Source organism: Pseudorca crassidens, chromosome 1 (assembly GCF_039906515.1).
Source record: "Pseudorca crassidens isolate mPseCra1 chromosome 1, mPseCra1.hap1, whole genome shotgun sequence".
In the NCBI taxonomy this organism is placed as follows: Eukaryota; Metazoa; Chordata; class Mammalia; order Artiodactyla; family Delphinidae; genus Pseudorca; species Pseudorca crassidens.
The window spans coordinates 151,224,055-151,236,431 of record NC_090296.1 but is presented as its reverse complement, the minus strand read 5'-3'; the positions used below and the strand labels follow the sequence as shown (position 1 = coordinate 151,236,431).

Sequence of the window (12,377 nt, the reverse complement as noted above, 5' to 3'; positions counted from 1 at the left end):
CACCTTCTGAGGGCCCACGTCGGCTCCTGCAGGGCCCAGGCACCTGGCTCCCAGGAAAGGTCCCGGGAAGAGAGAGGTGCCCGGCAACGGGCCGGGGTCTGACTCCCCAGCCCGGGTACCTTCAACCCCGCTCTGCTCGGCGGCACCTGGGAACCAGCAGCCCCGGCATCGAGCGCCCTGAGCCCCAGGCTGTGTCGGCTCATAGCCAAGGGGAAAGGCAGTGTCCCCCCGTCACTGGTGCGTCCTCGTCCGCTCGGCCCTGGTCTCCTTGCTCTCGTTAACACGTCAGCAGGCAGGTCCCCACGGGCTGCGCTGGAAGCCAAGGCCCAGGATGCCCCCTGCACAGGGCCCGGGGCCTGTGCTCTCCTGGACCTCCCCCACCAAAAAGAGGGCCAGCACAGGGCCAGTGCCTGTCTGGCACTGCCATTAGACCCCCACCCAGGGACCACAAGGATGCTGGGCTGGAGGAACTCCAGACCCCTACTCTATGGCAAACAGGGGGGTGCTTATCCTTCACAAGGACTTAAGGGCTTCTTCAGCTGGTGACAATGACACAAATTAAATGCGTGTAACAAACCACATAAAAGAAAGCTTATTTCGAATGGATGTTTTCTCCCCCACAGCTGTATTGATCCACAGATGCTGCTATTAAGGCAGAATTTATAGGAAATTGTTTTCAAGCCTGTTTGTACAACTGGCAGGCTGTATTTATTTAATGTACCTCAAGGTGTTTTCATAATGATCAGTGTTTTAATAAAAACTATTTCTGGCCTCTGTGCCTCTGAGGTCTGATCGGGACAGATGCCGAGAGCCGTGTGTACTGCTGGTGACCAGGTGCCAAGCGAGGGCTCAGTCCGGACGACCGACCACGGAGCACGACCCACCCCTGGCACCTGACTGTGTTCCCTAACATCCTTCTGGAGACAGACCCTGGGGGTGTGAGGGGAGCGGGCAGGTGCCCGGCCCACAGCTGTCCCTCTGTGGGACGTGTCCCCCAGCTTCTGGGAGGAATGCAGGCCCCTGGCTTAAAGCTCTCTTTTTTTTTTTTTTTTAATGTGTAGCACATGAAGGGACGCCTGCCCCCCGTCATCTGCTAGCCGTGGGTTTCCTCTCCGGAGCCCCTTCACCTGCCTCATTCTGGGCGCTGCAGGGCCATACCCCTGGGCCCCCCTGAGCCGAGGCCCCTTCCCTCCAGCTCTCACCCCAGGGTGTGGGCCATCGCTGCCTAGTAGCTCACAGCATGGAACTAAGATCCCGGCCAGAGAAGGGGCCCGGCTTGCCCAGTGTCCCTTGATAACATGCTGGAACACCACGCAGGGCTTCTGACCAGAGCTCATGCTCACCCCAGATCCCCATGCCAGGGGACACCAGGACCAGGACGGTGACCACAGAACGCAGTCAGTGATGGGAGCACTGCCAAGTCCTGCTATCAGGTGAGACGGGCTGCAGGGCGGCCCCAGGGAAGGAGCCAGGCTATAGGTGGGCCGCTTTCTGCTCTGTACACGCACACACCTCTCCCAGAGATGATTCCCATCTGAACCAGAAGCCCGAGCCTCCCACTCTCCCTCATCCAATTAGTCAGGAGCTTGTCTCCTGCGGGGATGGTGCCTGGAGCCCTCAGACCTGGCAGGGAGGGCCCCCACCCGGAGCCGGGCTGTGAGGGGAGGAGTTAGAGGAAAGCTGGGCGGCCACTTCTCCGTCAACAAACCAGCCACACGGACAGCTTTCCATCATGACCTCAGGTTTATTAGTGGTATTAGCGAGTCTTCCCAAGGTCAGCTGCATGCAACACACAGGTCACCCTCATCCAGTGGTCCTAGAGCTTAGTTACTGCATGGTAAGGCTTCTTAAGTCACAGTGTATCTTCAAGGCCTGGGCCAAAGAGAGAGACTTCCGGACAAAATGACATCGTGAACACTGAGCTCTGCGGGGCGGATCTAGACTATGCTGCACTTGACCTACACGCACTGGAACACTGCTCACGGTGACGGCACCCGGACGCGCAGGCCCCCGGGGATAGCAGGCTCCAGGTGTCCGGGGAGGGTCTGGTTTCCGAGGGGGGAGCTCACATGTGGATGCGTGTGTGTAGACAGAGATTGTAATGAGGCCACTGGCCTTTGTGGAAGGCTGCCCGGGGGCGTCCAGGGGCCAGCAGACAGGCGGGCACGGGCAGCAGACGTGGTCACGGGTCGTCGGAAAATCCTAACGTCTGAAGAGCAGTTTGTTGTCAAAAGTCAAAATGGTGACGTCTCAATAGTCATGGAGTTTTGAGGTTGTGGATCTCACCATTTACGTAACTCAGGGATGTCTCCTTTCTCGGGAAATACAACCACGTGTCCCCCAACTTCAGTGACCAGTCCCATCCTGAGAGCTGGCTGCCCACACTCAGCCATCGGGGCAGTGGGGCGCCCTCCCCGCAGGAACCCGAGCCCCAGCTGAGGGCGGGGCACACCGCTGCTGCCCCCTGGAGCGCGCTGTCCTCGAGGGGCTCCCCGCACAGCCGCATCCGGGGGCCCCACGTTCGCCCTCCACGGCTCCACACCACACAGACGTACAGACAAACCCTTGTCCGTCGCAATGAGAAAATTCAGAATGTGGCAAAATACGTGACTGTTCTACAAAGACTGGTTCCTGTGACTCTCCTTGGATAAAGACCCCTTTTGGTCCAAAAAAAAAAAAGTGGGTGGTGAGGGCATGCCCTTCGGAGGAGCCAGTGTCATCAGGTGGGCTGTGGGTTCAGGGGTCGGGTCCTGGGTCCGGCTCCCACTCCTTGGGGTGCAGGCGGGCAGCCTAGATGTACAACGGGGTCTCCTGGCCTGTGAGGAGCCTGAACATGGCGGCAGGCATGGTCTTCATGTGGATCTGCCAATGAGAGAGAGGGGCTGACCCAGCCCTCCCTGCCTCCGCCTCGCGCCCCCGTCCCCCGCATGCGAGGCCAGCGATGCCCAAGTCCCCTGAGCGTGTCCTGTGTAAAGTACCAGCGTCCAGAGGGGAGGAAGAATGACCTGTGGGCTGTCAGCTACAAATTGGCACTTGTCTTGGGCACTTGCCATCTACCTCTACAAGGATTGAAGCAGGTGCCACTGCAGCTGCTGACCTTCAACACCCCCTGAAAGGAGTTCAGGGTGGAGATCAGGAATGACGCCCTCTGTGCTCTGGGGAAAACTGGGAGGACAGGTCTTCAGATAGATAGTGAGATATTTTCAGGAGCCCATTTTATGAGCCCAATTCTTGCATCTCCTCATATCTAGAAAAACACCGAGATCCTTCCTGGTGACGTCTGCTGCTCATGACTAGCTGTAACCCTCAGGAGACTTGCAGAACCTCCTGCAAAAAATACGTGCTCCATTGCATGTCCTCCCTTCACCAAAATCACATGCATACTGACCTTCCCCCCTGCCTCTTGGGAGCAGTTTACCAGAGCTATATGAAATGCTGTCTCCTGGGCTACAGTCCTCATTTTGCCCCAAATAAAACAACTCACAACTCTCACGTTGTGCATTTGTTCAAGTCGACACCGTGGTCACCACCCCGATGGCGGCTTAGAAAGCGTGCGTACCCTGACTGCGCGGACTGTGACCTGGGCGCCCCGTCCAGGTCTTCAGAGGGTTTTACACGCGGTCAAGGGCCGTTTTCCCTTCAGCTCAGGCTGACACCAGGTGCATAAAAAGTTGGACTTTTGACTGTGCACCGAGCTGAAGGCAGGCTGGGGCGCCCAGGCCTCCTTGGAAACTGCAAGGGGCAAGCTTTGCCTCGGCGTGAGACCCAGAGGCTCACACACAAAGTGCGTGTGCGGCGGGCGGAGGCCTGGAGCCCCCCAGCCCCTGGGGGTCAGTTAGCAAATGAGCCTTTGGGGCCTGACCTCAGTCCCTGGCACCACAGAGGCTGGGTACGCCAGCAAGGCACAGAGACGGCTGCCCGGAGAGGCCAACCGTGGGGGGCACATACCCTAAATCCCGCCTGGGCCCCGGGCTCTGCTTCTGCTTCCTTTAAGCACTCTGCTCCGCAGGCTAGCCCGGGACCCAGCCGTGCTCAGGCCCCTGTGGGTGACCGTGGCTCTAGGGGGTGGGCTGGCAGACCTCCAGCGCCCAGGGAGAGGCGGCCGCAGGTGCAGCCACCCCCAGGGGCGTGCAGCCAACCCCCCAGGACTGCCCTTCCTCGGGCAAGCCGTTCTCGGGCCTTATCTGACCAACCCAGATGGCCAGTCTGGCCGAAGCGTTTTCTTGTCACCCAGGCTCCCCCCCTGGCCCCCAACACCAGGATCTGTCTGATCCACTTAGATGTTTGCTCCTTCATCAGCCTGCAGTGCCTTTTCCCATCAGCAGATTCATTCTAATTCCTCAATCTGAAACCCACCCCCAAGGCCCAGCAAAACACCAGATCTAGTGATCGGTGACTCCTTTTCCGAATGTGCTCAGGGATGATGGAAAACACAGGCAGACAAGCTCATCTCTCAGGACCAGCCAGGACCGGCTTCCAACACCCTGGGCCTGAGGCCCAGCCTGACTGATACCCATTCACCTCAGGTCCAGACAGTCGGACGCATTTCTCCCGCTCCCAGCCCAGCTCCCCCGCCCGACTGATGGCCCCAGCGGGGCGGCTGTCTCGAGGCGTCTACTTAGGACAATTGGATTTTCCTTTCTTTGAAGCCATTTGTAAGAGAAGGCTAATGGCGCCTACCTGGCCCCCTCCTTCCTGAGAGCTGCTGTCTGCCACCACCCATGCAGGGAAACAGGCCTCCTCCCCCAGCCTTGGGACTTTCACAAAATACTGAGTGGGTTAACGTGGCCCCAGGAAAGGTGTCCTGACCGGACGTGATCTGAAGGCCCCTCAGGGAACAGCACATGCTCCCCCCACCGGCCTCCAAAGAGGAAGCCGTGCCCTCTTCCCACACAGCCCCTGGGTCCCCACCGCCCTCAGAATCAAACCTAAACTCCCCGCCCAGCACCTGCCTCCACAGCCGTCCCGTGTCACCCGCCACTCAGCGCTGTCTGCCCCTTCTGCGCTGCTGTCACCCAGGCTTCACCCAGGGAGATACTCACCCATTCACCCTGACTCCCTGCTTCCCACACACCTACACACACACACCCCTGCACCGGGGAGGCCTCCTTCCCAGCACTGGGCTGGTACCCCCACTCCCAGCATCTTACGTCCCCCGCTGAGGTACCCTGCTCCCTCCTGAGCTCCCCGCTCTGTACCCCGTCCACCCTCACGCTGGCATGGCATCGCACTGATGCCAGAAAGAAGCAGAAAAGGAGGCAGGTACAGCCAGCGGAGTGGGAGAGGGGAGCACAGCAGGGCCGGCCTGCGAATGCCCACCCCCATCCCATCAGCCACAGTTCCTCGGGGTGAGGAGGGGGTGCCAGAGCCCGCCTGCAGAAGGCTCCCCCGTGGGAGGCACAGCCGTGCTCAGCTGATGCAGCCCCGGAGGAGGCTCAGGAAGGTCCGGGTGGGAGCGTGCCAGCCAGCAGATGTGCCCAGGTCCCCGCAGGGACAGGCTCTGCCCAGAAGGGAGGCTTTGCTCTGGGGTGCTTCCCCAGCACCTTATACACGCCCTCGGGGATTAGATGTCGGCCATGGAAACATCTGGGCTCCGAGAGCCCGGTTCTGGCTTCGGGCAGTGACCTCTCACCTCTCCCACCGAGTTGGACAGCGCCTGGACGATCTTCTCATGGGCCGTGGCCACCACGCTCTGCCCGTTGATCTCGATGATGCGGTGGCCCACGCGGACGCCGCCCCGCTCCGCGATGCCCCCGCGCATGAGGCTGCAGATCTAAGCGACACGGGGGCGGAGGGTGGTCGGGTCAGCACAGGGTCCCCGCCACGCTCGCCAGTCGCCTCCAGCCCCCAACGACGGGGAGGAGAATTCATCACACGCAGGATGAAGCCCCCGGGCAGACGCTCCTACATGCCGTCTGCCGACTCACCAACTGGGAGGTTACGGTTTGGAATGCCTGTCCCCCCACCGCCCCCCGCCACCGCCCTCGCTGGTTGGAATCTGCCCCCCCACCCCGCCCCAGCCCCCCGGAGCCTCTGTTCCTGGGTCAGGGGTGTGGAGGCCGGGAGGTGTGCAGACAAAGCCGATCTGGCAGGTTCGCCAGCAGCCACTCTGCTCCTCTTTCCAGTGAAGACGGTCACTGCTCCCCCATCACGGGGAGGTGGTGATTTCACCAGCCGACAAATGGAAAGAGAAGATGCAGCCCCCATGGGTGTGAGATCCACTAAACACTGGGTGTCAGAAGGTGGGTCCATGCAGACAGCAGGGAGGGCGAGCAGCCCCAGGGCCCATGGAGAGCGGGGGGGGGGGGGGCAGCTGCGCCCGGGGGGGGTCCCTGGGGCCCTGTGGGAGCCACGGGAGGGGGGTGGGATGAAAGCACTGCAGCAAGAGAGGCTGGGGCGGGAGGGAACAGGCAGGGCGCCAGGCCTCTCATCCACCCCCAGCCGAGGGCAGACGGCAACGTCCCTGGGGCCGAGGCTGCCCGAGAACAGCCACACCCGCACTGGAGGTCTCCCCTGTCCACCTCCGCCAGGCACCTCTACCCTGGGCCCCTTGCAGCAGTATCCCAGCCGTCCTGCCTGAAGGCTGCCCTGTACCAGACGTGTTTGAGAATGAGGAAGGCCGAGCCCAGAGTCTGGTGGGAGGAGAGGCCCAGGCTGGTGGGACCCTGTCCCCCGAGTGCCCGGGGGACACCCCCCATCACCTGACAGCCTCGTTGTACCCACGGAGGCCTTGGTCTGTACGGTTTCCTCAACCCAAAAATGCCACCAGAAGCTTTTTAGGGCTTTTGAGGGGTCCTCGTATGATTCTGGCCAGCCTCCTACAAGGTCAAGGTTGGCCTGCCCGCAGGAGGCGCAGGTGCAGGCAGGACGGCCAGCCTCCCGCAGGCTTGGTGTTCTTCCCTTCCCACCGCGAGGCTCAACGCTGCGAGGCCTCCTCCATGCCCTGTGACGAATGCCACCTGGGGCCCGTACCTGGGTCAGAGCCCCTTCCCATCCCGGCCCTGGCCGGGCTGCTCCACTGGCTAGGGGCTGACTCTCCACCCCCAGACAGGACCCCTCCAGCCCAGCTGCCTGTGCTCTCCCTCGGCACTGGCCTGGCATCTTCTGAAGGCTGAGATAGGCTGAAAGGCCACTGACCCCAGGCTGGCCCTGGCACCCCTGCAGGACTCCCACCTGTCATCTGTTTTGTGGTCTTTCCAGATCCACTTTGTGCGTAGGTGTGTGTAAATCCCAGTGCGGTGCCTGAAGCCCTCGAGGTCCCTCCCAGTCCTCAGGACCCCTCTCTTCTAGAAGGAGACACAGATGCAGGCTGATGCCACAGCCCAAGGCCACTCCTACAGCAGCACCTGGGCCAGACCGGACTCAGGGTGGAGAAAGAGAAGCGGGCTGAGCCCACCACCCATTTTCCAGTAAGGGGAGCAGCCATCCTGTGCTGTGAAGGCTCTGCCTACCTGTCAGTATCAAGGATTAACTTTTATCCCCTCCCCCCCCCACCCAGATGATTTAAGGGCATTTTGTGCCCTTCGAAGATCCAGGCTTCAGGAAGACCTGGCAGGTGTCAGGCAGGGCCCAGGTGCTCCTGATGGAAGCTGGGACACCCCGTAGCAGGCGCTGTTTCCCTAAGTCCCTAGTGGTAGAGTCTTCCCTCATGGTGGAGATTTGGGGACAGAAGGTAAAGAGGGGAAGGGGACAGGGAGAGGGAGAAAATAGCTTTGCACCTTAAGAGGGGGTTGCCAGGAAGATGGACTCAGACCCTGGCAGGGGACCTCGGCTGGAACCTGGGGGGCCAGGCTGGCAGAGGGGGCAAGAGGGGAGCAGAAAGTGCTGAGGAGAGGGCCATGTGGGCACACGCCTGTACACATGCACACACAAACACACATGCACGTACACATGCGTGCGGGCGGCAGGTCTTCCGAAACGCGTGCCCCCAGAACCCAGGGCCTTGGGCTGCTCTAATTTCTCAGGGTGCAACTCTCAGGAGGAACGCTGGTGTCTCCCAGCTGCGGACGTCCTGATCTCTTCCATGGTGTTGTGGGAACAGAGAGGAGGGGTCCATTTAGAAGGAGCGTTAACTGGCTCAGTTGGGGCCTGTCTGCAAACGAATGCCTTGTACTTTGGGCATAATGAAGCTGAAAATGGGAAAAGCACTTGTGCAGGACTAACTCAGGGGTCAGCAGACTTTTCCAGGGACGCAGGGAACTTATCTGCGGGGCCCATGTGATCCGTGGGCTCTGCGGGCCCTGCAGTCCCAGTGGGAGGAAAGGCGGCTGGCTGGCCACGACAGGGCCTTGTAGGCACCTCTGTGACTTGGTTATTGACACCCGGGACCCTAGATGCAAACAGGACAGCCCCTGCACAGCTCACAGATGGCTCAGGTCCACGCGTGCGCTCGCCCACTGACGCCGACCACACACTCCAGCATCTGATACGGGCAGAGGGCAAGCTCCCCACGACAGCCGTGCAGGCCAACGCCTGCCCCGCCACTGCCCAGAAGGGAGCCTGGGGCAGGTCCCTTCAGCTACCTGTTCCTGTGTCCTCATCTGTGTATGGGGACAGGGGATGCCCTCCCTAACCAGACCAACGCACAGACACGGGCTCTAGAGGGAAGCCCCAGGTTTGCAGGAAGAGCTGGCCAGATGGTGGCCTTTCCCGGTTCCTAGAACTGACAGACAGATGGACTGATACCCCAGACAGATGCCCCAGCAGGCCTACAAGTCTTGCAGCAATGGAACTAGACAGACTGGAGAACCAGAAGTCCTGCACGCCCATGTTCACGGCAGCTCGGTTCACAGTAACCAAGAGATAGAAGCAACCCAAGTGTCCATCAGTGGAGGAACGGACAACCAAAATGGGGTGTTTCCACACAATGGAACACGATTCAGCCTTAAAAAGGAAGGAAATCCTGCTACACATGCTACGACGTGGATGAACCTTGAGGACATTTTGCTGAGTGAAACAGGCCAGTCACAGATGGACAAAAACCGTATGATTCTACTCATATAAGGTACCTAAGTATGTCATATTCAACTTCACAGGGACGGGAAGTAGCACGCTGGTCACCAGGAGCTGGGGGAGCGGGAGGTGGGGAGTCAGTGTTCGCGGGAACAGACTTTCAGTTTTGCTGATGGAAACAGTTCTCGAGATTGGTTCTACAACAATGTCAACGTTCTTAACGCTGGAAAATGGTTGAGATGGTAAATTTCACGTTAATTGTATTTTACCACAATTGAAAAAAAAAACAAAAAAACCAGGAAAAGCAGAAGTTCTAGGAGAGAGTCGGGGCCAAAAGAAAAGGGGGAGAGAGGGGCAGATTTCACAAGGTAATCCAGCTTCTCAGCCACAGGGCCTCTTGCTTTAAAGAAAACACAAGCTACACTGAGATCCTCGGGGCCAGTGCTCAGGCTGGCAGTCCCCAAACACACGCACCTGAGTGCGCACGCACACACACACGCACGCACACGCACCGGTGTGTGCACACTGACAGCCATGCAGAGGGCCCCTCCCCCTCACCTCTCACCTGACAACACCCAGACGTACCTGATGCCCCAGCGCTGGGACATACTTCACCTAACTGCTCACCCCAGACATTGAAACAGGCACCTGCCACAGGCAACGTTCCTGGAGGCATCAGGCAGAAAACGGCACCGGGTTTGCATTGGGGCCAACAAACACCACCTCCGGCCTGGCATTCCCCCACCTGCTCTCCAGCCACCGCCTCCTGGGTGCTCTCAGGGCAGGGAAGCCCCCGGGAGCCACCATGGCCCCTGCCTCCTGGCCCCTAGCACGCGCACCCCCATTCACAGAGGCAGGATGCCAGCTGGTGGGTGGGTGGCGCTGGGGGCCACGCAGCTCCTCGTCCACAGCTGGCCCCAAGCACACACACCGTGGGATTCGGACCCTGGACCAGCAGCAGAGGCACCAAGCAGTGGGCGGCACCAGGACCCCTGTGTGCACACCTGTGACCCGGGAAGGGCAGCCTGGCAACGCTGCCTTCAGAATCAGCGGGTAATACTTCCCCAGTTCCAGACCCCAGATCTGCTGTGACCCTGAACCCGACACCCCCAAACCTTGTGGGAAGCCCCCCTGGCCTCAGCCTCCCAGCGACTCATACCAACCTGGGAACATCCCCACACACCCCCGCCGCAGAGACCCCTCCTGTAACTCCCCAGGGATGCACCCCCGCCAGCCTCCCCTCCCCCATCTCTGAGAGGGAAGGCTCAGGGCCAGGCCACACTCAGGCCACCCCACACCTGTCCTCTCCACTGCCTCCCCTTCCTCTCCCGCTCGCTTCAATTCAGCCCCCACAAAACTCTAGGCAGAGCCCCCTTTCTTGTGTCTCCTCGTCCCCCTTCCCCACCTCGGTCCCTACGGCCTCCCCAGCTGTGTGACCCAGGGCAAGTTACTAAACCTCTCTGTGCCCCAGCTTCCTGACCAGTCCCCATGCTCCTTATTAGGCTGTAGTGAGGATTAAAATGAACTGGCTGGAGGGAGTATTTGCAGGGGAAGGATTTTGCTTTTTGGTGGTTGGGGGGGGCGCATCGGGCCCCAAGAACAGGCAAAGCCCTTGGCCACCCCCCAGGAGCCTGGCCTTGAGGGGAAAGCCGGCCCTGATGCATCACGCCATCCCCCTGCAAGGCTTGCAGCAGGACAGGGGCTGCATCTTACAAAGACCATGAACCAGGCCCACCTAGATGGTGAGCTCCCCGGGGCCATGCAGGAGGGACAGCCTGGGCCCCACAAGGCTGCCCAGCAGGGCAGGGGCAGCCCTCAGGGTCACACAAGCAGGGCCGTCTCAGGGGCTGCCGGTCACTGACAGTCCTCCCTACCACCCACCTGCCCCCACCCCAGGGAGAGAGGTCCTGCGGACGGCACCCAGGCAGGCCCTGCATGGTGGCTCAGGGTGTCAGGGGCAGGTCTAAGGCCCGCCCAGCTGCTCCCAGGCCCATCCACACGGTGCGCATAGAAGCTGCAGGCAGGGACCCTGGGCAACCTCCTGCATGGCCCCGGACACATGTGTGTGCAGAGCAGCCGGGCAGGGTGGCACTAGCTGGACCACCAACTGGCCAACTCCCGGGGCAGATGCCATGTTCCGGAAAGAAATTCTCAGGGGGTGCAGACAGCCTGGCTGGGCCCCCGTGCTTGGGTATGGTGCCAAGGGGCCTTCCTTCTCTGCAGAGTTTGGGCCCAGTGGGCCCTCCTTGGAGGTCTCGGTACTTCATGGATTTTCTCAATCTGCCCAGAAAGCTTCAGTGACTTGCCCAGTGTCACACAGCTGGGAAGGTACGGCCAATGTCAGCTTCAGATGCACCCACACCCTTTCCTTCTACGTCTTGGGCACCAGCTGAACCACCTTCCCGGCCAGCCCTGTGTTTGTGGGGCATGTGACTGAGCCCTGTCTGGCCAGATGGATGTAGACAGAAATGGCCAGAGCCACATCTGCGCCCGTCAGACAAAGAGCGCCCTGGGGGGTGGTGAGCCTGGGCCCCTGAGCGACCCTGTGGCGCGAAGCCCCTCCCACGCTGGACTGTGACCCAAACAACAGATCAGCTCTCAGTCCGCTGAGATCCGCGGAACACCTGTTACAGCAGCAAGTGCGCCCTAACCCAGAGGGGACGGAGATGTCCTGTGACTCTCCCCGGCCCCGTGTAAACTCTCCACACTCCTGCGCCAGGTAGTGACGGGGGAAATTCTGTAGTCCTACAAATTCTCATTTGTAGTCCTGTTTCTAGAACGTTCTCCCGATGTGTCCCCTCTGACCGTGGAGGGACACACACGTCCTCCCCCTCAACCTGACACCACCCCCATCCACCGCACAATCTCTTCCTTGGCTTTTTAGCACTCTGGGCTAGCGTAAGCAATCTGGAAATGACCGGCCTTCCCTCTTCTGTCCTCCATCTGTGGCCACATCCCTCCCTGCCCACTGGGACCTTTGCAGGAGAAACGACCCAGGAAACAGAGCTCAAGAGGGTCAGAGAGGAGGTGGGAACTCTGGAGGGAAGAACTCCAGCCTGAGGAACAGGCACAGACTTTTGGCCAGACCAGCACTCATTCAAGCCCAGCATCACCTCCTCCTGGAGGCCCTCCTGCCTCCTCAGTGGCTGGGGCCCCGCCTGACACAGCTCAGGAACCTCACACACGGCTCGGAATGGGTGAGTGAATGAGCGAATGAATGAATGAACAAATGAATGAGTGGGTGGGTGTCTTGCACACAGTGACTCTGACACTGCCATCGGCTGCGGGTCCCAACTGCAGGGGTGGGAGGACTCCTCCCTCCACTCTAGAGCTGGGGTCTGCAGAGAACAGCCACCACTGGGACGAGGGTGCCGAGGGCAGGGCTGGAGGGACCCATGCCGTGACCACACGCTGGCCCACCCGCC

At 60.5% G+C, this 12,377-nt stretch overlaps 2 protein-coding genes across 7 annotated transcripts in view; one reads left to right on the top strand and one right to left on the bottom strand.

The window, feature by feature from the left end:
* ENTREP2 (endosomal transmembrane epsin interactor 2) overlaps window positions 1-1,433 on the top strand; it is a 363,839-nt gene extending 362,406 nt beyond the window's left edge. Inside the window, exon 12 of the mRNA XM_067699156.1 lies at window positions 1,062-1,433. The gene's annotated coding sequence lies outside the window, so the exon portion shown is untranslated. The remainder of the gene's footprint in view (window positions 1-1,061) is intronic.
* A 291-nt stretch (window positions 1,434-1,724) lies between these two features.
* APBA2 (amyloid beta precursor protein binding family A member 2) overlaps window positions 1,725-12,377 on the bottom strand; it is a 193,717-nt gene continuing 183,064 nt past the window's right edge. For all 6 annotated transcript variants that reach the window (XM_067699108.1, XM_067699132.1, XM_067699119.1 and 3 more), the window contains 2 exons: window positions 5,633-5,773; window positions 1,725-2,862 (listed from right to left, as the gene is read on the bottom strand). In XM_067699108.1, the coding sequence (XP_067555209.1) occupies window positions 2,791-2,862; window positions 5,633-5,773 (213 nt within the window). In that variant the 3' untranslated portion in view covers window positions 1,725-2,790. The remainder of the gene's footprint in view (window positions 2,863-5,632; window positions 5,774-12,377) is intronic.